A 27,599-nucleotide genomic window follows, 5' to 3' on the forward strand; every position below is an offset into this window, starting at 1 on the left:
TTTTAAAAATAATCTTCTACGTGTAGATCAGATGTTAAATGTATTGAGTAAATGTATTTAAGGAGGGAAAGCATTTACTCTAATTCATGCTTTATTTATTTTTAGGTGACTAATCCATTATAAAGACTTCATCTTCAACCAAATTTTTTTTACTTTTTAACTTACCTACATAATTCCTCATGATTACTGTTAAATTTCTTTTCATTTAATAACAGCTGCACAATCAGTAGTAGGTTCTACAGTTTTATGTACTATATTTCTAAATTTCCAATTTTATATGGATGTCTTCAGTAATAATAGACTTAAAATTCAGTGAGAGGAAGTTAGCTCTTTTCATTGCTGAAAATGCTGCTGTGTCTTTGTTAGACAGGAGGTTTTGGAATGGGAAAGGTTGAGGTTGAACAAACCTAGTTCTCGAAGAAATCTGGTAGAGGACAGCTCTGATGTTTTAGGTTCTGCTTTCCTTCTCTACAGTAGAGCTGCTCTCTACAGAAGAGCACAAGAGGTTCCCTCTGAATGTGTGCTTTCCACTGGCAAGCTACTGCTGCCATTGTTTGCCACATATGAGTCTCACCACCTGTAGTGATTGAGCATGAAAGGAAAGCCATGCTGTCAGAGCTGTTAGTTCAAGCAAGGCTGGAGCAGTTGGAAGCCATCATTTGGAGTGGAGTCATCCTCTAATTATCCAGCTTGCCAACAATTTGCATTAAACTAACAATGAGAGATTGATTATGCAGTTGTGGAGAAAATGCCTTTCTTTTGTGGTTAGTAGCCTTTTATATTCCTATATCTTATATAGCAAACAGTGGAAAAACCTTTCACATACATGTGTGGTTCATATATCTATTAAAATAATTAAAGAATACATTAGAGGACAGTTAAGTTTGTCCTCATGAAGCAAAATGGCACTTTATGGTCATCGAGTTTATAGTCAGTCATAGGACTCCTCTGGAAATGTTGTCTTAGCTGCTACATTAGTGTTCATAGGAACTACTCTTTAGCATGGTGCAGCTCCTAAGAGGGGTGAGGGTGTTTGGGGGTGGGGGTGTGTGTGTGTGTGTGTGTGTAATAATTGTTTACATTGCTCTCAGTGTGTGCAAAGTAATCTCCATTTGTCCCACTCCACCTCTTTCTTTGGCTAATGAGAATAAAGAATTAATTAATCTTTCTCAAAGCTACTGTACACTACTAAAGATATGAAATTAAGCTTTCCCCTGTTTTGGTGTTTACTGCTTCATTCTGGTTAATGTAGAAGAGCAGAGAAGATTTTTCTCTTAATCTGTAAAAGTAGTATGTTTTCACATGCAGAATTTTTCTTCCATTTCTGATAGGCCAAGTAAGGTGATTAGCAGACAGGGGACCATTTTATTCAAGTTAAAAATTAATTGTGACATATATTTTATTAAGGTGTTGATAAAGCTTTGCTTACAGTAGCTATCTTGGTAATTGAAATCCAAATTCTGAATTCTTATATACAAGCTCAGAATAATAAAAATGTTTAATAGATAGTTGAGTGTATTGGAAATAATAGAATGAGGAAATGATGAATATTGCTATTTTCAGAACAGATTGGTCAGGTTTTTTTCTTTTTTATTTTATCTGACAAACTATGCAAGCTTTGAAAGAAAAGGTTTGAGATTATACTCATACAAGCTGAGCTAAATGTTTGCCACATTTTGTTTTCATTATAGTCAAAGTGAATTTTATTTAAAGACAGCTTAAAAGATTCTTTCTGAAATATAACAAATGTTAATATGTGTTAATTTCATGTTTCTGGAGTGGTTTAGATCTCAACAAATTGATAGAAGTTAAAATAATTTAATTCTGGGCCAGTCTTTTGATAATTTTTGCTGCATACTGAATGAGGTTTTGTCGTAATAACTATAACTATATAGTTATATAACTATAACTAGTTATAAAATCTGTTATAACTTGGTGCAGTTGTTTGGTCATTGCTGATCTGGATTATATGAAATTCAAGGCGGGGAAACTGCTTAAGTGCTGCCTTCCTTCCATGTTAAGATTTTAGTATGGACATTATTAATAGATCTGCTTTGAAAGTTCATCTAAATACAGCGTCCCTGTCTCTTCTGAATCTACTCATATGGCTTTCTAATGTATTTCTTGAAGCAAGCAGGCTAATTATGGCACCTTTAGAAAGGCATTGTGCTGCTTTGCATCGTGCTCTCCTCTGTGAAAGTAAGGCATGATGTGTTTTATATTGCTATTGAACTTTAATTGAGGTTTCCTATTTCAAAGCACAATGAGCCTATGCTGTCTTTATTTTTCACCACTCTGTGTCTTATATTCTAAAAATAGTTTAATTGTTTAATGATTCCGTACTTGGTAAACATTTCAGTAATGTTACTTGGTAACAGTGAGTCGTTAGTAGTCAATTTTTTCAAGTCAAAGGGAAAAAGAAGAGGGAGAAAAGATAAGGTCTTTACTGAAAGTTGTAGGCAACAGTTGCCCCATTTTGGAAGATCTTCTATGTTCTTTAGCTTTCCTCAAAAAAAGAAGGATTACCGTGAATTATCTATCTTTCAGTGAAGAAAGAAGTGAAATAGAGTTCCTTATTTCTACCATGAAGAAAAAATATCCTTTACAAGTAAAGAAATTGATGATTTCCCTATGTGCTTTGGAGCTCACTGTCAACAAGATTTTGGGTCTTCAGCCACTGTCGTCAGTTTCTTCTAGAGGTATCACAGATCCTTGAAAACAAGTTACCGTGTGCTGCTCCTATCAATCTGCAAACTTGGAGAAAAAAACAGCTTTAAAGAGTGCTATGCCTACAGTATTTATTTACATGTTGACTAATTAAAGTAACATCCCTGAATAGATTGACCATAATTAGCCCTGCAGCTGATGAAAAGGCTCTGCCTTCACTGGGTGAAAACAACTTTCTCTTCCCTCTCAATTTAAAATTTCTGTGGCAGTTAGGGGTTCTTCATGCAGAGTGGAAGAAAGAACTGTAACTAGCAGATAATGGATAGCAACCTGTGTTACTAATACTGCATGCATGCAAAAGAGCTTTCGTGAGAGGTGTGACGTAGGCACCTCTGACGGGAATGAAGAAAGCTGCTCTCTGAGGGCTCATTCTGCAGGCTGCTGAGCAGGCAGCACTGACTTTATCAGTGGTGCAGCATGGTTGGTAGGCTGCTTGCTCGTTGTAAGTAGAACCCTACAGAGGATCAGTCTCACAACACATAATACTTTGCTGTTCTAAATGAGATGTGGAAGCTTTATTGGCAAGGCAGAAAGTCTCTTTCAAAATACATACATCACAGTGATAATGAGAATAAGCCATATTGAATGAAAATGGTATCAATTCTCATTTAGTGGAATGTAGGGATTTCACGTTTCATTATACAAAATACAGTTCAGATCCTGGCATTTGACAGTAGCTTAATAAAAAAGGGAACAAAAATAATCCGTTGGAAACAAAATGAACAGGATTTGAATCATAATCTTATAAAAATAAATTTAAAATAAATATTTTATAAGCTTAGTATTCTGGCTTGATACTCATTTTTTCCAAAGCATCCATTGTTACATAAAGTGTCTCGTCATATACGTAAAATTTTGTTGTATGTTTGACAAGAAGTTTTTCAGATGCAGTAACTAATGGATGAAGAGCTACAATTTATCCAGTTTTTCAGTTTTCACCCCAAGTAAGAAAAGAAAATGAAGGAGTATTAAGAAGTAGGTCTGTCTCTGTTAAAAGTACGATGAAACTACAATACGTGAGCTTAGTATTCAATACCTTTAAACAAATACGGAACAAGTCTGCTTCTGCCTACTAGACACCAGAAGCATTTCTGGAGGAATTTAAGCCTGAATATCCAAACAGGGACTCAGAAAATGTTCCAGTTGATGTCAGTTGCAGAAGAGGGTTGTAGTTTGCCATCACTAGTTAGACCATTTGTATTTCTTTCCTGCTTGTAGGTGGAACTTCTGCAGTCTTCCCAACACGTTCATCTCTTCACTTGCAGTATGTCTTCACGCTTTTGTCGTTCACAGAATAGCTGCTTTCCATTAGCTGGGAAGTGGCAGCACCTACTTTATCCATCATGGGATGTTTCTATGCTCTTACTTTACAGGCACATCAGTTCTCAAGGCAGCAGCAAGCGTCTAAACATGTTTAGTGTAATTTTAGGTACTGTGGGCATATCCAGTCTGGCCTTCAGCTCATGCTGGAGAAAGGCACTTACCTGTTTCAAGTCCCAGGTGATACCTACCAGTCCTTTGCATCTCTCTTACACAGACTAGTTAGCCTTGTGTTTTAAATGGCAGGGGATGCCTGTGTTGAAGCAAAGAAATCCTACACTATTTTTCTCTCTAAAATCAGAGAAGTGGTGTTTGTGCAGAACTGGGTGCAGGTATTTGTCAGCCTCTGTGAGGAATCATTCAGCTGCCTAGGAGGGTGAAGAAATACTGGTAAGGCTGGACAGAGAAAACAGTAGGGAGGTCTACCATCTTTACAAGCTGCCCTTCACCAAAGGGTTTGTGTGTAGATTTTGCATTGAATAGTGATGTGAGAAAATGTGTAAATGTGTTAGGAATAGAAGCCAGTGACCTCCCTGCTAGCAGGAGTGTGTCCTTCCCCACTCGGTTTTGAGTCCTATAATAATGTATTTTTTCTTTTATTCCATTTGCAATTATTTCCAGGTCCTTAAAAGCAGCACATAAAGTTTTATTTTACTCAAGAATAATGTGGTTTGCATGTTTTTGAAATCTTTGTGTAATTAAAAAAAATTGAATCAGCCACTTGATAGCATGCTCAGCTAAGCAGTAAGCAATGAAAATGCTGCTTAGTAAATGTGCTTTACAGTTGCTGAGCAAATTTCCTGTTTAGCTCCTTTAGCTAAGTGATTTTCCTGTTCTCTTCCAGTGTTATCCAAGATAAATTTTGCTCTTTTGCAGTGTTATCCAAGATAAATTTTGTGGTATCATCAACATTTCAGTAGAAGGGCTGCATGACGTTATGACTGAAGATGCCGAAGCAGGAACATACAAAGAGTAAGTGAAAAATCTAATTAATTTTTGTGGGTTTGACAGTAGTAGCACTCTTTCATATGCAGCATTTTGACTGGAGAAATCTGTAGGCAGTTAAAACATGCTTGTAAGAGTTCTGTTTTCACAAGAATGAGTGTTTTATTGAAATAGGAAGTTTTTGGTCGTAACAAATAATAATTGTAATGAGGAAGGGAAGGGCTTAAAATGAGAGTGGTGTCTTAAAATGTTCATATGCTAAGATTTGCCTTTGATCACTTGAGTATTAAATCTAAAATTACAGTGCAACAAGCTTGTATGTCAGTAGGGTGGTAGCTCGGATTTTCTTTCAGTGTGATAACCTAGGGTTTCACAAGGATCTTTTCCCAAATGCATCAGCCTCACTGAGTGGACGTAGCATACACTACTTCACAACCTGGAGAGCTTAGAGATCTATCCTACAAGGGCAGTTCACCCCTTCAGTTGCTCTGCTTAACACACCTGCTGCCACATGGCATACCTCAAAAAACAGTTTCCAGAGCCGAGAGTTTGTGCCAGGAAGGTGGTGGCAGGGGTTCTCAGAGTGAACTGCCTTCCCGCACTGCACTCACTCATCTCCTGCTGACCCTGGGTTATTGGTGATATTCCATCAAAGCTGGAAGAGTAAAAAAACAAAACAAAACTGAGTAGTTATGATTTATCTGTTAATGCTGTGTTTTCTCTGCAATCATTACATAGCTTTAGAATGATGGAGAGTTGTAAGATATTAAAAGCAGTCACCTGCAAGATGGCCCTTCAGACACTATATTCTAATAACAGTATTTACCAGATGCTAAGAATCAAACTTTTTCTAACTTCCAGATGATTACCTGGTGCTGGAACAGACTGTATCTGAGCTAATTAATTAATTGCTTACGGAAATGTTTGCTGGCACTGAAGCCAGCTGGCACAGAACAGCCTGCTTGCAATCTATTAAGTTTTCCTCCTCTTAAAACAGGTGGTATGCACGCAAGTGTGCAAGGCGAACAGTCTACATACAGCTGACCCTGAGCTATGCCTCAGGATTGCTTGAAAAAGAACTTCCACCTCCATTCCTCCCAACCCTGGCCTCAACTCTCAGTACAGAAGATGTCATTCTAAAGTCTGGGAATGTGCTTTGGCACTGTGTTCTATTTACTATGGGAAACAAGGTTGCATAATCCCTTCTATTTCTAAACAGGTTGCTTTGCCAGCATGTGTTGAAAAGTGTTCTCACAGGGAAATAAATAAAACTTTGTCCTAGTTCATTTCATATGTTAAGCTTGAAGGCTTGTAGAATTCCTCATTGCACTTTTCTGAACTTTGGGCATTGTTTTTGCTTTATAAAATATAGGCACACTGAACCAAGGACGTATTTCTGTTGACAGATAATGAATGGGCTGTTTGAAAGGTTCTTGACATTTGGGTTATATATTTTGACACCATCTGAAAGTAAAGTGAAAGCACTCATCTGGAGGCGTGTGCACAATGATGGCTGTCCAGGTTGAAGAAGGATTTAAGCCCAAACTGGTTCAGAAAACAACTGTGTACTCCACTGATTGTCTAATACCTAATTACTGTAGTGCAGAGACTAAAACAACATTCATATTTAGCATAGAAATCTCAAGATGAATTAATACAGAACTACAACCACTAAAAGATGAATGAGGGTAAACACATACAGGGAAAACAAATTAAATTACAGTTTTGGCATAAGTGTGGCTGGCCAGGAATACCTGTAAACTGGAAATTTAAAGAAACTGTTGCAGTTAGAGCAATGGGATTTTGGAAGAGTCTTTCCAAATACAGCTGCAGAGATAAAGATCTCACCAATTTTTAGAAGGAATTTTGGTTACGTTATGAAAATGATTGCCTGGCTTACAATACAAATAAGTTGCACTGGACCAGGTTTCTTAGCATATATATTTTGCATTCTAGTGATAACTACAAGAAAGCTTTACAGACAGGTTTTCTGGAAAGGATAGCATTCCATTGCTCTAGTCTTGTCTCACCAATGTTCATGATTTTTTCCAATTTTATAAATTTTTATTATTTTTTTCCCTTCCATACCTGTATGTTTTTTTTAAATTACTGTTTCTGGTACCTAAAATATAAAGGTCTGAAAAAGTTAATTCAATCTTTAATGTTTTGGCAATTGACGTTTTTACCTCCTTTTCAATAAGCTCAGTTGCAAGAAATCATGCCATTTATGAGAGGAGGAGACATGAGATTTGCTGTATTATTTTGAAATAATCCCTTTGTTGAAAGTGGCTTCTGTATTAGCGTTGATTGACCGTTCTGCCATGTTTCATATGGCTGTAAACACAAGTTAATAGAAAATTAAATATGTAAACAAAGTCTGAACACTTACACATAAAATCACAGCTTTTTTTTTTCATTTAGGTAATTTTAAAACAAATTATTCAACTGAACTGCAGGAATATTTCACCTGCTATCGGAATGCAGCAATTAAAATCGCACAGTAGTACGGGGCTGAAAATAAGCAATAAAGTGCATCTGCCTAGGTGCTTCATTTTATGTGGATCATGTCCTTCCTGCCATAAGACATACCTACTACGCATTGGCAGGGTGTTGTGGCCTGAGTGATTTTTTTCAGATAATTTGGTCTTTAAAGCAGATTTTCTAGTAAAAATTTGGTGAAGTGGTGGAATATTTGTGTATTCTTTCAATGTAAAGAATGTAAAGTGAATGGAAAGCTTATTTACCATAGGGTAGCTTTCACCAATATCTTTTTAAAGTGCATTCAAATTGTTTCAAAAGCCAGGAAAGCCTCTGACTAATTTAATTTTTTTTTTCCATATTTTCTGGTTTTGCTTATTACAAAAATAATAGTTTGTATATAGCTATTACTTGTGTGTGTTGGTACCTACTAGTTGAAGGTGGAAAAAACCAAGAAGTTAAATAAAGTTTTGCTTTATTTCCCTAGAAAAAAATGTATAAATAAACGAATATAGAAGCTAGCTCATTTTTGTCCGCTCAAAATATTATTGTTCAATATCTTGCAGACGTTTTAGTGTCTAGGTCCAATAGCAGTGGCTATCTTTTGTTTTCTGATCCTTTTTTTGAAGTTCTCGAAGGAAAATAGGGATGCAGTGAGAAATCTTTGCTAGTTTTCATGTTGATAGGATATAGCGTGCTTGTCTAGCACTTCTATAGGAAGCTTGGGAAGTTGTGGTTAGGAGCAGCGGAGTTTTCTGGGGTTTGGGTTTTTTTTGTTTGTTTTGGTTTGGGGGTTTTTTGTTTGTTTGTTTGTTTTTAAACATGCATAATCTGTTTTCTCTGTCCAGAAATGCATTTTCAAGCCATATCTTGAGCTAAAGTATGGTGATAACTGAGGTTGTTACATGAGTGTAGGTAACCTAAGTCATGGATTCAGACTTCTTTAGATGCGCTGTTCTCAGCAAAAAAGTACTTGCCAACAGATTGCCTGACTTTTATCAAACTCCCTCGTATCTGTCCTGTTTTTAATATGCTTTAAAATAATTTTTAATGATAATGTATGTTAAAACTATTTTTATTCCCACTCTTAGCTGCATGTTGATGGCTCATTTTGAACAGCCCAAAGTTACAGATGATGAGGAACCTCCCACAGAACAAGACAAAAGGAAAAAGCTGGTAAGTTTTTTGCCTTTGTATTTGGTTCATCTGTTGTTCTTGGAAAATGAATCTCTTGAATAAAAAAATAAATCTCTTGAATAAAAAAAAAATCTCTTGAATCAAAAATCTCTTGAATAAAAAAATCTCTTGAATAAAAAAATTAATCTCTTAAATAAAAAAATTAATCTCTTGAATAAAAAAGGAATATTCTCTCATGATTAACTTTGCAGCCACAACAGTTATGCTTCTGCCTTCCTTTTGAGTCTTGGAAAATATTGCCAAAATAAACATCATCTGCTCATAAAATATGGACACTTCAGTGACAGTATGAAAAGAGTTTTTTATAAAACATAGCTAACACTCTAAGATGAAACTGTCATAGCACGCCAAATTTTCTCATATTTAAAACCAGCTTTTATTACATTGGTTTGTGTTTTACGTGCACAGCTATTGATCCATATGCTTGCACAGAACCTTCCTAATGTAAAGAACACCTAATAAGGACCATTGATTTAGGTGAAGATTTATGGATAGGTACCATGCAGTTGTGCTATTTTCATCCACCCTAATTTGTGAATGATTCATAATTCAGGTTATTTTTGTAGGAGTTCAGGGAAAATGCTTCCTCACACAGAAAATTGCAGTGCACAAATTCTGTGGAATAAGAGTCTAAACTGCTTGGCACAGAGTAATTGCGAAACGTGGAATCAAGTGATTGATAAGATGTGTGTAGCCTTGTCATGCATTTCGTTTAACTGACCTACATGTATCCAAAAGAGTACTTGTGGACAGATTACTTTCCTACTTTATTTCTTCTTGTACAAGCAGAAAAGAGTTTGGCTGGCTTTTGATAATATATCGTAGAATCCTAGAAGGATTTGGGTTGGAGGGGAGCTCATCTAATTCCACACCCCTGCCACAGGCAGGAGGACACCTCCCACTAGTCCAGATATTTGAATATTTGAAGTGAGAAGTAATCAAGAATGACCTAAAAAGAATCTGTGATTTGACTTAAAGTTTTTAGTATCCTGTCCCACTTCATTCCTGCAAGAGGTTTCTACCCAATTATGTGTCCTATTACTGAATCAGTAACTTGTATCATGACTTAGAGATTAAGCCTCATAAAACAACACTGAAAAAATAAATGGGATTCACTTTTTCAAAGTAATAACGCTTTGCAACTTTTAAGGCTATTAATATGAGAAAAAAAAGCCAATGGTGTGGTCCGTACTAAGTATCACTTCCCGGTTTGCACAGGGCCTAGATTTTTTTCTTTGATCTATCTCTTTATCCTGACATTGGTTCTCTTTATTATAATGCAGAGCTTATAATTACTAGAGACAATTTTATCTAGACCAGTGCTTTGTGATTTTATGTAGTTAATGTTCCCAGTACTGCTACATTTTAGTCTCATTGCACACATATTGAAGAAAATACGTGAAAGAAAGAAAACAGGAGGAGAGTGATTCATGACCTTATATTGCACAGTGTATAGACCTCAGGCGGCTTTAATGTGCCCTTTATGTATGTTTTAAGAGCTCCAGTATTGTTGTTCAGAAAGGGAGTTAAGGTTTTTTTAACTCTTTTTTATTTGAAACTGAAAAATCTGTCTTAATCTTGAATTATACATGCTGGTACATGTTTCAGATGATGCTTGCATGTAAATGTGAAAGTCTTGGCAGTTTTTTTATTTTACCTTATTATGGGAAGAAACTAGATGAATTGTCATCTTGTGTCTTCTGGGAAGTAAATAAACGAGTTACAACATAATAAACCAAATGATCAAGTTTTATGTGATAATGTGGTTTACTAAAAGTAATACTTCACTATTTATAGTTTCTCCTTATACATTTAGTCTGCAATTTAGCTACAGATCTAATGCAAGTCCCACTGAAATCTGTTAAAAACCTTTGCTATTCAGAGTCTTCTGTATTATCTGGCTGCATTTTACAGTCACTGTTTAAAGGTAAGATTCCCTCCTTGAATCATTTTTCTGGTCTTACCCAGAGCATCACAGTCACAAGATACTAACCATCATGGTAAATATACATCATTTTGTGTCCAGGATTCTCTCTCCCTCTTTAGTATCAAAATATCCATTCTTAAACTGAAGAGAGTCGCTCAACTTCTGGAAATATTTTAAAAAATTTAATTCAAATATAACCATACACTCTGTTTTGAGTTTTATTGGTCTTTTACCTGTCCGTGCATTCTAATGCCATTCCGTTGGCTTATTATCGCTTGTAGTGATTAGATCACTGTTTCAGTACAGAATAACTTGAAATTATTTATCGAAAACAGTGTGATTTTTGACTGTAGTGTTGTATAAAGGTGTTGAGGAAAGAGTTCCACCTATCAAATACTAGTTCAAACAACTGATAGTTCTGCAGAATGCCACTGATGCTGGCCAAACGATGTTTAGAGGAATGGGAAATGATTGTTCTGTAAAACCTCTGTACTGGTTTTCTGATACAAACTGCTGTTTACAACCAGTGAGGTGGAAGATTAGTTTCTCCAGTCCAGCCCTAAGGTAGGCACCCGTATCCAGTTTTAAAATCAATTTGTAGAGTAACTAGATTCAAAAGCTCAAATCATGTTTTCACTGAGCAGCATAAAGCACCTTTCAATAATGTGTATTTCCTCACCAAACTTGTTTCCTGGCTGTACCTGTTTTGACTAAGAAACTGTTGGAATTTTCTAGGTTTTACATTTTTATTTATTTATTTTTTAACTAGTATATAGGTGTGTGTTGCTCTTACGGGAATCAGGAGCAGTAAAGCAAAAAAAAAAAACAAAAAAATAAAAGAAAAAGTCTCTGTGCACCCACTTAGGAATTCAGCATACAAACTTACATTAAAAAATACGGCCCCTTACCCAGCGTTTACAGACTAAGTAACCAGTGTTAATGTTGTTGTGTTCCATACTGCACTGATGTTGGGTGCTCAGCTCTTAGCAAGCTGGAGGCTCAGTTTTCAAGAGGATGATTTTTCCTGCAAAAGCAAATAGAATAATCTGAAAACTTCTTAAGGGTCTTATCTGAAACCATTTGAATTTTTCATAATGAAAATACAGTCAGTAAAGAGCAGTACTTACTGTTCTTCCAGACTTACTGTTCTGCTGGCTTATTCATCTAACACTGCAACTGATTATCTAATATTGTTGAAGAAGTAATTATATCAAGCTATTTTGTAAGGTTTTTTTGTTCTGAATACAAATTCCAGAAACAGAGAGTGAAAGAAAAGCAAATTTAATATTGTTGCAAGAAACTCCTTTAATTTACACAAAATATTTTTGACATGACTATCTGAATGAAATCAAATTAGTGTTTTAACTCCTTAATTATGTGTGAAGGCTCTTGAGTCCATTTTGGCTTACAGACACCAGACACGAGATGATACTTCTAGCATCAAGCATTAGTCATGCACATGGTTGTTGCAGTAAACTAAGCAGGTTTTTTGTACTGGATTTACATGGCAAGATCTTGGTAGCAGAGGAGCTACTGGGGCGGCTTCTGTGAGAAGCTGCCAGAATCTTCTCCCATGTCCAGTAGAGGCAGTGTCGGCTGGCTCCAAGATGGACCCACTGCTGAATAAACTCTGAAATATGAAATTACTGGTTAGATTAATTTGTGTTGGTAAAGTGGAATGAAAAATTACCTGAAATTGATATTTTACGGCAAATTGTTCTGACTTCACAATCTAATTCTGTCTCTGCCAGAATGAAAATTGCATAATCCAGCTGGACTGATGAGGTTGTATAGGTACTGCTACTGAAGTGTGTCTGTTCTTTATGCATATGAACCTGTTGTTTATCATATAATTTCAAACTAGTTCAATTTTTTGTGTTTTGTTTCCTTACTAATAAAATATAACTGACCATAATACTTGCCATCTCTAAAGTACTTATGGTAACATCTGATGTGGTTTTTAGGAGTTATAGGAAACTCATTTGGTAGTATTTAATGAAGCTGCTTTGAAATTGTTTCATCTTGTAGAAGGGTGAACTCTTGCAGCAGACTGGATCCATGATTTGAGGCTTTTGAAATAGTTTTAGATGGATACCTGCCTTTAGTAAGAATTAATTTGATCTTTGCTTTACAGTTCTTCCTCTTATCTCTCACTTAAGTACAAAGAAAACAAGTGCCTGTCTTGAGATGAGGAAGTCTCAAGAGTGTCTTCTAGTGCATGCTTAAATGTTTTTCTCTTACATGTTTTCCACAGCTTGCATTGAAGGACCCCGTTCACACTGTGTCATTGCAGCAGTTCATCTATGAGAAGCTGAAGGCACAGCAGGAATTACTGGGAGAACAAGGTTTTCAGGCACTTATGGAAACCGTGGATACAGAAATAGTTGCACAGCTACAGGAGTTTTTACAAGGCTTCTAAACAAGCAGAAACAAGATTTTGTATGCACAATTTTCCTTTCAGAAAAATTTTAAAGAACTCTAGCCTTTCATCATGCATGGAAGAGCCAACTGAAAGCTGGAAATAATTTGTGTTAAAAAATGAATTTTTGTTGTTGCTATTCAGCTAACTTTGATAACGCTTTGTTATTTTTTTAATAATGGACTTATGGTTTTATCATCAAAGCAACACTTCCATGATACCTACATGGTATATACTGTCCTAATAGTACCTTTTTTTGGTACCATTACTGGTTTTTGGTTCACAAAGCTGTGTCGTAAAGTCAGAGGTCTGAAAGAACTTAGTAATATATATTAATGAGAGGTGTCTATTAATCCAGCAATATAATTCAATATTAGGAGCTGCTTGTCTTGATACTGTATACCTATAACTGTCTTCCTACTGTAATTTCTTGGCTGTACATTGAACCATCATACAAGCAGAAAGAATGGGGAAAAGTAGTTAAGACTGTGAGTAGAAACATTACTTCTTAGCAGAATGTTAATTCCTGTTTGAGTTGTATCAGAGAAAAAGAAGCTTTGACTGTAATGCTTAAATTGTATTTGAAGAGATGTTAGAGAATATCAATGTATATCTCTGTCTGAAGATGTGCTTTCATTTCATCACCAGTTTTTTTGATTTCTGTTATGAAAAGATTCTTGCTTTCTTGAGTTCTTTCTGTCTCACTTTTAGCTGTCAACACGGAGGAACTTAACAGAGGTAGATGAGTAATTAATTCCAATTAGTTCTTGGCTATACCTGGGCTGCTTAAAATTGCAGTTCTCTGTTCAATTCTTTGCTTTTTTTCATCAATGGCGTATCTTGTGGATACTTGTTACTGAAAAGTTTGAGCCCAGGTGGTCAGAACTGAAATAATTGTTTGCAAATGTGAGGCTCACTTTGAGTTTTAGTTGTCACCTGGCCAGCTGCAGGAATGACAGGGTACAGATGCTCCTTTCTATATTCCTTTGTCTTTTTTTCCATTGTGAATAAGAGGGGTGAGAGAAGGCTCTCTTCCTTTTTGAGATTTCTGTTTTAAATTCTGATCTTCCATCTTTAAAGTTGAAGTGAATTTTGTTTGCTTCACTAAGGGATATCCCCCCTCTGCTCCCAAGGGGATCAGCTATTTAAAGACACTTGCATACTTTCGATTACCTTACCAGATGCTTTTAAAAAGCAGAGCCTTTTTCTTCACTGAGCATATGGGGAGTAATTTTGTTTGAAACTTTCCTTCTACTTTCAGAGGAAGCCAGACCATTGCATCCTTCTTTGGCTTCAGTGGCAGAGGCTGCTGGGGCTCTTACACCTCTGAATGCAAAATCTTCCCTGTACACAGCTGCCAGCATCTGTCTAGAGAAGTTGTTTCATAACTCTAATTTCCTGCTTGTTACCTCGGTGTAAGGAGCTTTGTTAGAAGGATTGTTAACAACTGTTTGTATGTTATCTGAGTGTCATTTTCTCAATCCATCCACCAACATAAATTGTCACAAGTAGGAGTTTTGGGTAGTTGTGTTCGATACTTGCAAGGAAAGGGACTATGCATGTCCTTTCAGTTGTGAACTGCAGTACTTGGCAGCATGTCACTGAAATTGCTTTTGTTGAATAGTTAATCCACAGAGACCCTCATCTTCTTTCTCCGTGTAAGACTGGCACAGATTTGATGGGCCTTGCTAGCTTTGACCCTGCGCAGCACAACTGCATGGCATACATAAAAACCTCAGCAGTACTGTTCTTGTACTTGTTCCATTCGGTAAAATCACTTCTGCAGTGCCAGATGGCAGTCCAGGGCATTTCAGAGGGGGGGTGGTCCTACTTGCTGTAGTCCATCCCTGGCCAAAAGGAAGCGCCCTGGATTTCTGCTGTATGGCTGAGACTCCAGGCTCCCTGGGCAGTGTCTGCTGCATCATTCTCAGAGATACTCAAGCCCCCATTACCTCACGTGGCGGAGTGTTGACTGCAACTTATTTTGGTGCATGTTAACTAATGCTGGCATGGATTTTGTCAGGAGTGATGGACATGCTTTTGGCTAGTAAGGGCACAGTACATTGTGATTAACATTCTGAGTAATGTCTCTGAATAAGTGAGTGTACTCATTTTCCTGTGCATTAGGGAACAAGTTAAATTTGTCACTAGGTGTTTAGCTTTTAAGCTTGGAAGATTTTAGACCAAGGCTTGGACTATAAATGAAAAGAGTTGTCACCAGAACTGCTTATATGACAACCACTGTCACTTAGCATTCTGCAAAACATGTCTGTGCAGTGTAGTACTGAGAAAGTGGAGAAATTTCAGCTTAAACCAGCAGAAAAGCCTATATATTCTATCCCTATATATTCAATTCTTATACATAAGATTAATATTTCACTGGAAGGTTATGGATCAGAACTGCAGTAAGCGTTATCCATTTTTGTTGTCGAAATTTCTGACTTAAGGCTCTTAGAGAAGGGAAACCCAGCCCAGCAAATTCCCTGACACTGAAGCAGTAAAGTATGGTTTCTGAAATTCTTGTGAGGAAGAATCTTTGGTCCTGTTGCTGTTTGGGATTTGTTTTTCAAGTGAAAAAAAAAAAAAGAGATTTTTTTATTTTTTTTTCTGCAGCATAGTTGAACTAAGGCTTACAAGTTAAATCAGTTTACCTTTCAGAAGGGACAGAGTGGAAGGCAAACCTTGTCTCTGATAAGAGTTAAATGTCTTTGAAGGTATGTGTTGAATGAATTGAGAGGACTAATTCTGCTGCTTCCATCTTTGAAAAATGAATTTTATTGTATCAATGAAATGACCATTTTTAGACCTTTGGCCTACCTGAAGTGTTAACATATTTAATCTCATGGCAGCTGTTGAGGTTTTTATCTGCTAATAAAAGTAATTTTATCCACACACTGTTTTAATCCTACTAGGTAGTCTGGTTGTTTGTCTCATACAAAACAATTACTGGGATAATTTTAGATAACCTGAAGTATGGTAGATCATCATAGAATGGGTTGGGTTGGACTGTACCACATAGATCATCTGGTTCCAGCCCCCCTTACCATGAGCAGGAATACCTTCCACTAAACCAGGTTACTCGAAGCCCAGTTCAGCCTTTCATTGAACAGCACCAGGGGTGGGGCAGCCACAGCTTCTTTGGGCAGCCTGTGCCAGTGCCTCAGCACCCTCACACAGAAGATTTATTTTGCTATTATTTAGTTTAAATCTCTGTCAGTTTAAAGCCATTCTCCCTTGTCCTGTCCCTACATGCCCTTGTAAAAAGTCCCTCTCCAGGTTTCCAGAGACTGGAAGCTGCTCTAGGGTCTCCCCAGAACCTTCTCTTCTCCAGGCTGAACAAGCCCAGCTCTCTCAGCCTGTCTTCATAGCAGAGGTGCTCCAGTCCTCTGAGCATCTTTGTGGCCTCCTCTAGACTCTCAAGCAGGTCCACATCCCTCTTGTGCAGGGTGCCCCAGAGCTGGATGCAGGACCGCAGGTGGGGTCTCACCAGAGTTGGGGAGAATCACCTTCTCAACCTGCTGGTTAACCTTAAGTATGATAAGATTAGATAACCCTGAAGTATGACTGCTAACCTTAACTATGATAAAGCTATAGATTTAGAAAGTAAAATAAACATGTATATAAAATGTGCACGTAGACAGATGGGGCTGGGAGGTAACAGGCATTCATGTTCCTCCGTGACCACCCTGTTCCAGTGGGGCCAGGCTTGCCAGAGCCACGGCTGCAGGGATGCTCTCTGCCTCCCTCCTCATGACAGGCACCCTGCTGCTGTGGTGAGGCAGGTTGACACTCTCGCCATGCTTGAAATGGACAGATGAAGTAATGTGCTGCCATAGCATCCCCTGCCTCTCCAGGGGGGAGGTTGTGGCCTCCTGCCTTCACTGTAGTGAAGCAAGAGAGGGGTTTTTTTTGCATCATTTGCAAAGAAGTCCAAGGCCTGGGCCATTTCCCAACAACCTCCGGCATTCTGGTAGCCCGGGAGACTGCATGGTGCAGTGGGTGCTGCAGATGCTGCAAGGCTGCATGACATCCTGTCAGCCCTTGTGGGCAAAGCTGATGGAGAGAACTCTGCTTCATGCCACATAAGAGTGCTCACAGGACTACTGACAGAACAGAGGCATTCTGCTGGCCATGCCTCGCTCGGGAAGGGGCTCAGCGATTCCAGGCAAGCCTGAGAGGATTGGCAGGAGGGAAACCCAGCTCCTGCAGTGCTCTAGCACCTCGCTGAGGAAGAGCCATTGCAGTTGATCTGCAAGCTGCAAATATTGCCCTGAAGGAAAAGATGCCCAAGCACTGAAATTTCACCCTTCCTCTCATGAAGTTTTTTGTTTTCGAAGGTTTAAACCACAGTTTTTAGTCTAAAAGGGACTGCTCTATAGGGTGTACTCACCAGCAAAGCTTCTCACAGAGATCCTTTTTGTTTTCTTGTTGGTCCCAACAGGCATTGAGACATCTCCCCATGTACCAGGAGTGATGGCCAAAGTCCTAAGTAGAGTCACAGCTCATAACTGCAAATTGTAACAGATGGGCTCACTTCTCAGATGTTTCAGCAATGACAAAATCAGTTCTAAGATCATACTAGCACAGACATGCTCTCAGATTTACAGTCAACATCTTTCAATAATGTTTAGTAGGCTTGACTCCTCTTTTTTTATTTAGTTCCAAACTTGTGTGATGTTCCTGAACTGCAGTGTTCTTTGAACTGCTGAGCATACCACATCTTCACTTAGCAAAAGCACCACCTTTGTAATTAAGGTACACCTTTTTTAGGCTTTTCAAGGTAATTTACTTGCCTTGCTTCAATGCTGCTGCTTCAAAAAATAAATGATTACTAATTTTAAAGTGTTCACAATTTCCATCTTGCTGCTAGCTATAATTAATAATGATGACTAATCATCAGATAATCAGATTTGACTAGTTCTGCATAAACTTTTCATGAGGTACAATAGCTTGTTGAGATTTTGCTGACTGGGGAAAATGAAATCAAATTAGCTGGAGCCACCCCCCTTTAAAAAATTACTCATAAGGATTCATAAAGGGATTCATAAGGAGTGCTTTAAAATGTTACATCCTCTGTTCTCCGCACCACAAACGGCTGTGTACCGTTTTGTTACGCTGTTGTACTCTAGGTTACCCTGCTCTTGCAGGGGGGTTGGACCAGATGATCTCTCGAGGTCCCTTCCAACCCTTGGGATTCTGTGATTCTGTGATTCTGTGTACTACTACACTGACTCGTATATAGTGCACTTGCTTAAAAATATTGATCATGAAGGAATTTATCTTCAAGTTTGCATGAAATCGGTGATCAGTTTCCAAGAGTGGTCTAAAATTAAGTGAAAATAGCAAAAGTGAATTGCTGCAAGCAAGCAAATTCCACTCTTAATACATAAATGTTACTGAAACATGGTCCTCGAAAGTTGATTATACAGAATAAAATCACACTGCACACCGAGGTACATGTCATTTCGGAAGTCAGCAGTGGCTGTCAGCAGGTGGCAAAGGATGTCTACTGGCCTGGAACTGTGCATGTAATTGACTTTTTCATTCTCTTTCTGAAGAAGGGAAAAATGGGCTGGTAAGAGTGTTGTACTTGAGCCAAGGTTTAATATTATATTATTATTTCTCTAGGTTTCGTAACCTGCTTTTAATAAAAAACAAATTGGAAGTCAAGCTGTCACCTTTAAACATGTCAAAAGCATACAACGTTTGCAATAAATAATTTTACGTAAAAGAGTTTGCTGAACTTGCATATTGCTTCAGGTGGTAGGAAACTAGTTTTCAGCTTCTGCATTTTATTAATGTCTGAAAAGCTTATGCATTTCTATTATGGAAAGCAGAGCTAATAAAGGGACACATTGGTGTTAAAAACAACAGCAAAAAATTAGTCATGTTGACTGTGATTGCAGGTTGTCATCACTTCCCACAGCGATTTTAACTGCTTCCTAGCAAGAAAGATTATTAAAGCAGCACTTAAAAATAGATAGAAAATGTTTAAAAGAAGCAAATGCTTGACCCAAAAATTACCATTGTTTTTCTAGGTTTGGTTTGGTTTTTCTTTCCACTGGCAAAAACCTTGGTGTAACTCAGGGAAAAGTAACAGAACACTGTGGGTCCTGTCTGGTGGTCAGTGCTTGTAGATTAAGCTAAGAATGTTATTCAGGAAACCAACTAAATCAGTCATGCAGCGCAGACAAGTATTATCCATTACCTTACCAATTTAAGAAAACTGGAACTGCTGATAGGTAAATTCTGAGCAGAGAAAGTGTAAATCTGGATATTTTGCTGCATGCCACCATTTCAAAGCTACACCGTGAATTGTTTCTGAGGTTGTTCTTCAGCTTTTAAAACTAGATTTTCTCCCTTTCAATGGGAAATACTCTGTTTATTGGAGCTATCATTTGATTTTCTCACTTTTTTTTAAACAAAATTTTCTTGGAGATTTTTTTTCAGGGTGCTGAAGAGCGCTAGAAACTCTCATAAAGCAGGATGCAGGAATCTGCATATGCATACAGAGCTTTCGATTCTGATCAACTCAGCTTACAAGGGAAACGCTGGAGACCTAGAAACATCATCTTCACCCTGACGGTTCAGCTACCCACTCTTTAAACATCAGGCAAGTGTGCAAGGAAGCACACAGGCATCAACTGTACATGTAGCAAAATGCTTTCATCTTGCTCAGCTGCTGAATTTTCTGCTCTGTATTTTCTGACTCAGTGCTACCAGAAGTTGCTTTTTGTTTTACTGCCTCTGTAGCAAGAGCCCGCTGCTTCACTATCACTTGTGTTTTTCAGCTTTTAAATGCATTAATTGAAATCCTTTGTGCAGGTCACGGAGCACTCTGAGCAGGGGTAAAACAGGCAGGAGGTTGATTAATCCAGCAGCTGTGGGTGTAAGAATCACAAGAGTCCTATATTCTTTTGCCTGCCTTCAAGGCTGTTTATGCACTTTATTCAATGGTACTGTAATGCACAATAGTCCCCAGATCCCCAGGGTTTTTTTCTAGCTTTTTGCTGCTAGCCACGCTCATTTGTTGAAGCATTTTGATGTATTGTCACACGTCTTAAATCAGTCCTGGAGCCCTGTAAGCAGAATTGTTCTGCTCCACGGCAGTTCCCTTTCCTCCTTGACCTCCTGAAATACCTGTGCAGAAATCATCGTTTATTTGTGCCTCTTTCTTGAGGTTCTGCATGCACAATGTCAAAGGTATGTCTGGGGGAGAGGAACTGGACTTTCAGAAAGCTTGGCAGAGAGGCTGGTAAGGAGGCTGGGTGTTTGTGCAGTCAAGAGATCCAATTCTTATATCTAAACCGCTGAGAGGTACAAAGCAAGAAGGTTAATAAGGAATTATCAATCTGGCAGAAGATTTAACAGCAAGATACCACAAGGTTCGATATTAAGACTGATTCTTATCAAACTTCATTTATGGTTTGGAAGTGTTGATGAACAGTGAACTGGGAAAAAATTGCCAGTGATATAGCAACTGCAAGGAACATAACTCAGCAGGGCAAAGGCTGATGAAGCTTTAGTGCTGGGAAATGCTGATCAGTCTTTTAACAGATGTTCAAAGTCAGCCCTTGTGTGTCATGTTTTCCTCAGGGCTGATGAAATGGAAACCTAGAGGGTCCCATTACTGAGGGAGAAAGAGAATTTGAACAAACCCACGCAGCTGGAAATGAGATTTCATGGGACTGTTTTGGCTGAGGGGTCCTCTTAAATCATTCAGCCTGACCCCTTACTTAAGCAGGGCCAGCTGCAGCAGGTCTGAGGGTGTGTCTGGTTGGGGTTGTAGTATCTCCACTGCTGGAGGACCCACAGCCTCTCAGGGCAACCCGTTTGATCACCCTCACAGTGAAAAGTATTGTCACCTGGAATTTTATGTTTCAGCTTGTGACCACTGCCTCTTGTCCTGCCAGTGGGCACCACTGAGAAGAGTCCAGCTCCCTCTTCTTCATTCCCTCCTATCAGGTTTATATACATGCTGCTGAGATCCCTCAAGATCTGGCATTCACTCTGGGGAGGTTTCAGGGGTACAAGTGAGAGTAAAGAATGGGCTGAAAATATCCTCCCTCTGTGGAAAGTAAAATGGGGAAACTCAGCGGTCTGAAGGTTTCTTGGTGTGGAAAAGAGACAGAATTGTTTGTGGGTTAGAACAGAGAACAGCTCAGTGTTACTGTGCAAAGGGACAGGGTGGACCCACAGTAAGAAGAGGATCTGCATTTCCAGAGACTGAAGGGGTCTTAACAAGAATTCTGTACTGAGGAAGTAGAAATACCTGAACTTTGATAAAGAGGATATGTCAGGAGCAAGACCAGGAGGAGTTAAGGATCTCTTCAGGAAAGGTGAGGTGGTATTTTGTTTGGATTCCTTGTAAAGGGAGAAATGCTCATTTGGGAAAAGGAAAACTGGGATTCAGATAAGACTTTCTGCCTTCAGGCCGACATCTGGCAAATTTATTGTTGAAGGAATGATTTGATCTCGTAGTGTTTGATGTTGAATTTGTTCACAAAAATGGACATCCAGAATAATTTTGTCCAGTTTTCTCAGATGAACTTGCACAATTAGAGGCAGATGAACCCTGAATCTATTGTTTAGTTTGGAGGCATCTTTTCTGCACCCAGCTATGTGCATGCTTGGATCAAACCACAAAACCAGCAGTTTTGGCTTGGACCATTTGTGAAAAAGTAAGGGTGATATTTACCTTAATTTGATATGGGGATGTTGACTGATTTTTCATGACAGCATGAGCAGCCCCAGGGATCTCATAATCTGTGGAGTTAAAGGCACTTATTTTAATAGGTAAGGCTATAAATGTGAGTTAAACAGTGAAAACATGCTGAAATCTTGAATGTCTTATTGCCCACAGGCACTGAATAGAATAATCTGGTTTAATTTACACTTTGTGTAAGATCATTTTGTAAATAGTACAATAATGTCATAAACTAGCTTTAGGAACTTATCAATGTTGTTTTGTTACTTTCTCACTACTTCAAAGTAACATTAGAGTGGTACAGAACTCCTTTGTGAGGAACTCTGACTAAGCATATCATTTATATAGCGGAGTATTTTACTCATTGCTTCCACCCTTAGGGCAGGCTGGTGCCCAGCACTGCAGGCTCCTGCTAGGCAGCATGAAGGGCTCAATAGTGCATTGCTCCATAATGCACTCTCTCACTGCAGTGGCAGAGGTGGGCACTGCAGACAAAAATGCTGCTCTATTATATATATATATATACATCTAGCATTCCCAAGTCAAGAAAGGTGGCCAGAAACACCATGTTTGGATCTGCATTTATTTAGGGTAGATTCAAGCAAGGCCTGTTATTTATGGCCCCTCATAGCAATAGTACGGGCTGAATTAGCCTGAAATGTGTAAGTTACATTCAAATTACTTCATAACTGAGCTAATAAACTTTGCCAGACCAAGCTCAACCAACAGCATGGCAATTCAGATGTTTCTATACCTATTGAGTTCCTAATCTGCAGCCTGGATGTTCTAAAACATCACTGAAAACAGTGTCTCAGCAACACTAAAGCCCAGTTAAAAATGCCTCAGTGTCTCTAATTTGTCCACAGTTGTCCTGCACTGGTAGAGGTGCAAAAAAACCCCCAGGGATCTAGATAACATGGAGTGTGGTCCCTTCATTTGTAGTACTGTTTGGGCTCATTTTGTTTTCAGAAAATGTACTGAAACTTAGAAGTCCATCTCTGTACTGTGGCTGTTTGAGTGTATGTGAGCTGGATGGAAGGGGTGTGAAGAGCAACCATGATTCAGGTCCTGAGGTGGGAAGCTCTTACTGGAGCAGCACAAGCCCTATGGGTTGAATGAACAGTGAAAATAATAGGAAAACTGCTTCCTGCTCACTCTTAGGGGCTCCATGAGGAGCTCTGACTATGAATATCGTTTATATAGCTGCAGTCTGAGTATATTTTACTCATTGCTTCTGTCCTCAGATCAGAAGAAAGCAAGAAATGCTGCTCTTCTCATCTTTTGGTTCCAGATTCTTCTTGAACCTCATTACTGTTTGTAGGCATAGTAAGTTACCTTCCTCTGAGCTCCCTACTTCACAGGTAAGGGTTGTTACTGTGCTAGTAAAAAAGGCTAGCTAAAACTCTTCTCTATTCAGTGTAATTTCTTGCTTTATATCACATTAAACTGACAAACTAAAATGAACAAGTGTTCTTAACTGAAGAGCTATGAAATGATGTGGCACTCATGATGCCTACCAGAAGTACCACAAGTACAAAGGCAAATTCCCCTGTTGGTTAAATTGCTATAGTCTGGAGCAGGCTGTAATTTAGCTATACCATGTCTGAGTTAAGGAGTGACTTATTCATTATTCCTGTGTTTAGCTAGTTACTGTAAATTTTGCTGAAAGCATATGTTTGCCTAGTGACACTGCATAAACAGAGACCAACTTCCCTGTAATAGGAGAGTCTCACTTAAACAAAACTTCCTGCTTAGGGACATGAGGAAAGGAAGAGCAAAAGCAACATAAATAGGATAATAGCAATTTTTAATGGTAGTATACAGGAGGCGAAGGTATAATCCTGTACTGAGTAGAATTGTAACAGTACATGCTAACAGCATGATTTGGTTTTCTGTCCCTGTAACTGATGAATAGAAAGACACCACTAGTAGCAATTTTTTTGAGAGGAGGTTTTCTGACTGCAGGATGCCCATTACAACTGAGAGGTTACTGCTTTTGATGTTCAGGAAGGACAGAGGGGAATAAAACTATATGACTTGTTTACATTAGCTTTACCAGACCTCTTTATTAAATTCTATGGCTGAATATGGGCAATGCCATTAACACCAAGTATCACCAATCAATCGTCTCATGTGTTCCATTGCACTACTGCTGTGGTGCTTCTGTACTAATAGAGAGGCTGTCAGCAGAGCTGAATTCTGCTAATTAAGCAAACACACCCCACCAGTCCCTGAAAAACAGCAATGTAGAATAGAAACCCATACATACTTTCCTCTAATACTTTGCTTCATAAATCTGTAATTTTTTCATATATGGGAAAAACAGGTGATGACAAATTGTCTCATAAAGATTTCATACACAGGAGTTTTGGTTGGTTCTATGATTTATAAGTAACAAAACAACTGCTTTTCCTGAGATTATTTTTTTTGAAACAGGCTGGTAGGATGCAGAAGGTATGTACTTAGTGTTCTGTTTTGTTTTGTTTTCTTTTACTTTTATCAAGAAGGTCAGGTACAATAGCTGCTGTAATTTCAACTATCCAGAACGGTTTTTAGTTTGCTTGTTTGTTTTGAGGTTTCTGGTAATGGGTTTTAATTCCCTTTCTTTCTGTAGTAGTATAATGACCTCAGGAATCGGTGTTTCCGGACAGAAAGCAAGTTCTGCCTTTCACATAAAGAATCATAGTTTGGGGTTTTAACTAAAAAAAAAAAAAAAAAATAAAAAAAAATGTGCAAGGCATTAAATTTTAAATCTGTTTTTCAGGACTGAACTGTATGAATTCCACGTTCATCCTTGGACTAGAGTTCTATGCAATAACAAACATCTGCTGTGAGCAATGAAAGAGGGATTGCTGTAAGATATATATGCTGGCACCACATATTACTTGAGATAGGATGAGCCATGTAATCAGAGAAACAAAAATTTCAACTTAAGTTTCAAGTCTAATGCTACCCTTGTTCCAGCTTTCCTCCGAATTGGATCCCAAGTTATTGCAGGATCAGCATGGATCCCAGGACTTTGGTCAGGATATACAAAGGATATACATTCGTTCTTGATGGCAGCTTTTGAAATCCTTGGTACATTTATGAACCTCCTTTTAATCTTTAATTCCTGTCATCAGAAATTTCCTGTCTCATTGATTTGTACATCATTTTTGCACACAACGTAAAAAAACAAGCTATAAAACTATGTAAAAGATACCGAACTGTCTTCTCTAGCATTATGTTTCAGCACTCAATGAGAGTGCAGCTCATTTTACCCAAAGAAGATTTCAGCAATTCCCTTACCAGGCTGCTTGCAAATGTCAGTCCTCTGAGCAATAATAAGGCAACAAGTAGGCTGAGAACAAAGCTGCTGATAATTCTGGTGCTACATTTGAAGGAAATGCGAGGGCAGTGATGGGTAGGAGTAAGAGATTTGTTTCTCCAAGGAAAATATTTGTGTCAGAAAAAGCATCAGGCACTATGAACTAAGCTGCTCACGAGCTACATGTGCTTTTAAGAAGGATGCTTAAAAACAATAGCCTGAAAATAGAAGATGGTATCCCATGGGTTATAGTGGACGGTTTGTGAGCCTCTGCAATATTCAGGTGGGATCTGTTTTGTGCAGCCTTATTGACAAAGTCCAGATGAAGGCTGGCTGGCTGCTAAGTCTACAGCTGTCACAGATTGAAGAGAGGGTGTTTGTTAGGAGACTCAGGAGTTCATGATGACTGAGGTGGTTGTTTGAAGAGATGGTGTTTGTTAGGAGACTCAGGAGTTCATGATGACCTGGGAGAAGTTTGTCCCCATGAGAAGCGAGTTGATTTGCATTTTTAGAGAATCATTACCCTGAAACCCGGGACTACCTGTGCGTGTTTGTACAGCTTTAGAACCAGTATGTGGCATGTCTGAAAATAGTTTTACTTTTCATAGGCTGCTTCCATCATAGGCTTAACAGTATGCATTATTCAAAGAAGAACTGTTTTAGTTTACTTGAGTTTTGTCTATGACGCATCTGGCCTGCCCTTTAAAAGACATCAATAATTTTAATGTATGCAAATACCTGTGAAGTTGCATAATTCTTAGTACATACACAAAGAGTGAGATGAGCCCTGTGGTATATAAATACCTTAGAATAGATGTGCATACATCAGAGTTGATTATCTTTGGTCCCCAGAAAGGTATAGTTTGAATAATTTGGAAAAATCAGCTGCAAAGATAGTAGTTTCTCTGTATGAGCAGTACAGCAACCAAGAGGTAGATGCAATTAGTCCATGGGGGAATGTACTATTTGTACTTATGGGAACTAGCTTTGTGCACATTATAAAATAAATAAAAAGGCTGCAATAACGTTCTTATAGTTGTTGATGATGTCTCTTCTGAAGCTGTTTAAACTGTTCTTTCACATTCCCCTATGGTTGTTGAACTCTCTGAAATTAAGGATAAAGTCAGGTAGATTCAGTCCCTATTGACTGTATTCCACTGATTTCTGCTCTGGCCTATAAAATATATGGATACAATTCTTCCTTCTCATTTTGCTATTAATGTTAATTCTACATTTACAAATCAGTTATAGGGTTTTTTAGGGATATGTAGAATTTGCAGTCGTTTGTATCTATCAGGCCTGAATCTAAAAATTAGGCCTCCAAACATTTGTCAGTAAGGGGAAATTGGTAATCAGCTTGTTCCAGGCATGCTTTTCGATATGCAGTTTTCTTAAATCCTTCTTTACTGTGTCTGAATCTTAGTATTGTTCTTCATAATTGTATCTTACCTCAGAAAAACCCAGTCAGTTTTGGGTTGACATGCAGTTCTTACAGTGCAGAAACTGAGATTTCCTGGGGCTAGCACCTCTAAAACCGATGCAAAACTTAAGGTACTAATACAGTAACAGCAGGCACTCACTCTGATGAAGCATATTTGATCACTGAGCCAAATATGAGGCTTAACTAAAACCAGCTTTGATTAGCATAGAGAGACTTCTGCAGAAGCTTTAGCACACTTTGGCTTCTTCACCTTTTGGGTATTTTTTCTCCTTTTCTGTTCCCTTTGCTCCGAGTCCTCTTCTTTGCAAGGCTTTTGCTGTAAGCAAGAGAGAAGTAATCTATATGCTTATAGCAAGGCTGATGACATGAAGGGCTTTAGAAGAGTTTTACTGTTCAGTGAAAAAAAGCTGATCTTCATATGTAGTAAATGGTTTTCTTGATAGGCTTTTAGTGAGAATGTTATAGTATTACAGAAGACTGTGTAATGATGACAAAGCTTAATACTTAAAAGCGTTCCTGGAGATACAAAGATGATGCAATGGTTTGTTGAGAATGCTGTGGTTTTAGTGTGCTTGCCAAAAAAGCTGAGACAGAAATTAATTTTCCTTTTTTTAAAAAAAAGGTAATACCAACTGAAGAATTCCACTTGAGGTAGTGGAATTTGTCAGCGGCTGTTTATTTGGGCCAGTGTGTTAATAGAGTTGTTTAAAAAGGGTAAGCAGGAGAATTTTTGAAGGTCTGGAAGTTTGGCTTTTGTGGTTCAGCTCACTAGAACCTGCTGATAGGATCTATTCTTGTCCAGAAACAAAGCTTTAAAAATAAAAAAAAAGTAAGCACTTTGCACTTCTTACCATTTGCAGCTTTTCAGTAATAATTGCAGTGTATATATGTGCATATGTTGAGTGGGAAGTTCGTAGCTGTTCATCAGTTAACTATTATGGACACTCCTATTTTTACAGTATTGCATTTATTTGCTGGAGAGAGTTCTGAAAGGTTCTTAACTGCTGTTGGTGTCTTTATTCTGATGGCTTTTATATTATGCAGGTTAAAGCAGGAGACAGAGAGCCTTAATAAACTGGATCTTGGTCTCATTTTTGTTATCAAGTCTCAGGGAAGTTCTGTTTATCATCA

General features: G+C 38.2%; 1 protein-coding gene and 1 long non-coding RNA gene across 3 annotated transcripts in view; both read left to right on the forward strand.

The window, feature by feature from the left end:
* IPO11 (importin 11) overlaps positions 1-14,474 on the forward strand; it is a 95,109-nt gene extending 80,635 nt beyond the window's left edge. Inside the window, exons 29-31 of the mRNA XM_061368671.1 lie at positions 4,924-5,019; positions 8,562-8,646; positions 12,849-14,474. Of these exons, the coding sequence (XP_061224655.1) occupies positions 4,924-5,019; positions 8,562-8,646; positions 12,849-13,013 (346 nt within the window). The 3' untranslated portion in view covers positions 13,014-14,474. The remainder of the gene's footprint in view (positions 1-4,923; positions 5,020-8,561; positions 8,647-12,848) is intronic.
* A 1,122-nt stretch (positions 14,475-15,596) lies between these two features.
* Positions 15,597-27,250, forward strand: LOC133220490 (uncharacterized). Of its 2 annotated transcripts, XR_009727747.1 has the most exons (5): positions 15,597-15,727; positions 20,898-20,978; positions 22,965-23,081; positions 24,485-25,381; positions 25,439-27,250. It is a non-coding gene; the product is annotated as an uncharacterized LOC133220490 (long non-coding RNA). The 2 variants fall into 2 exon arrangements; XR_009727746.1 differs by lacking the exons at positions 15,597-15,727; positions 20,898-20,978 and having other exon boundaries at positions 22,896-23,081.
* The last annotated feature ends 349 nt before the right edge of the window (positions 27,251-27,599 follow it).

Source organism: Neopsephotus bourkii, unplaced genomic scaffold, assembly GCF_033783945.1.
Source record: "Neopsephotus bourkii isolate Nb327-2 ecotype Australia unplaced genomic scaffold, CSIRO-AGI_Nbou_v1 NB_1436, whole genome shotgun sequence".
Classification (NCBI taxonomy): domain Eukaryota; kingdom Metazoa; phylum Chordata; class Aves; order Psittaciformes; family Psittacidae; genus Neopsephotus; species Neopsephotus bourkii.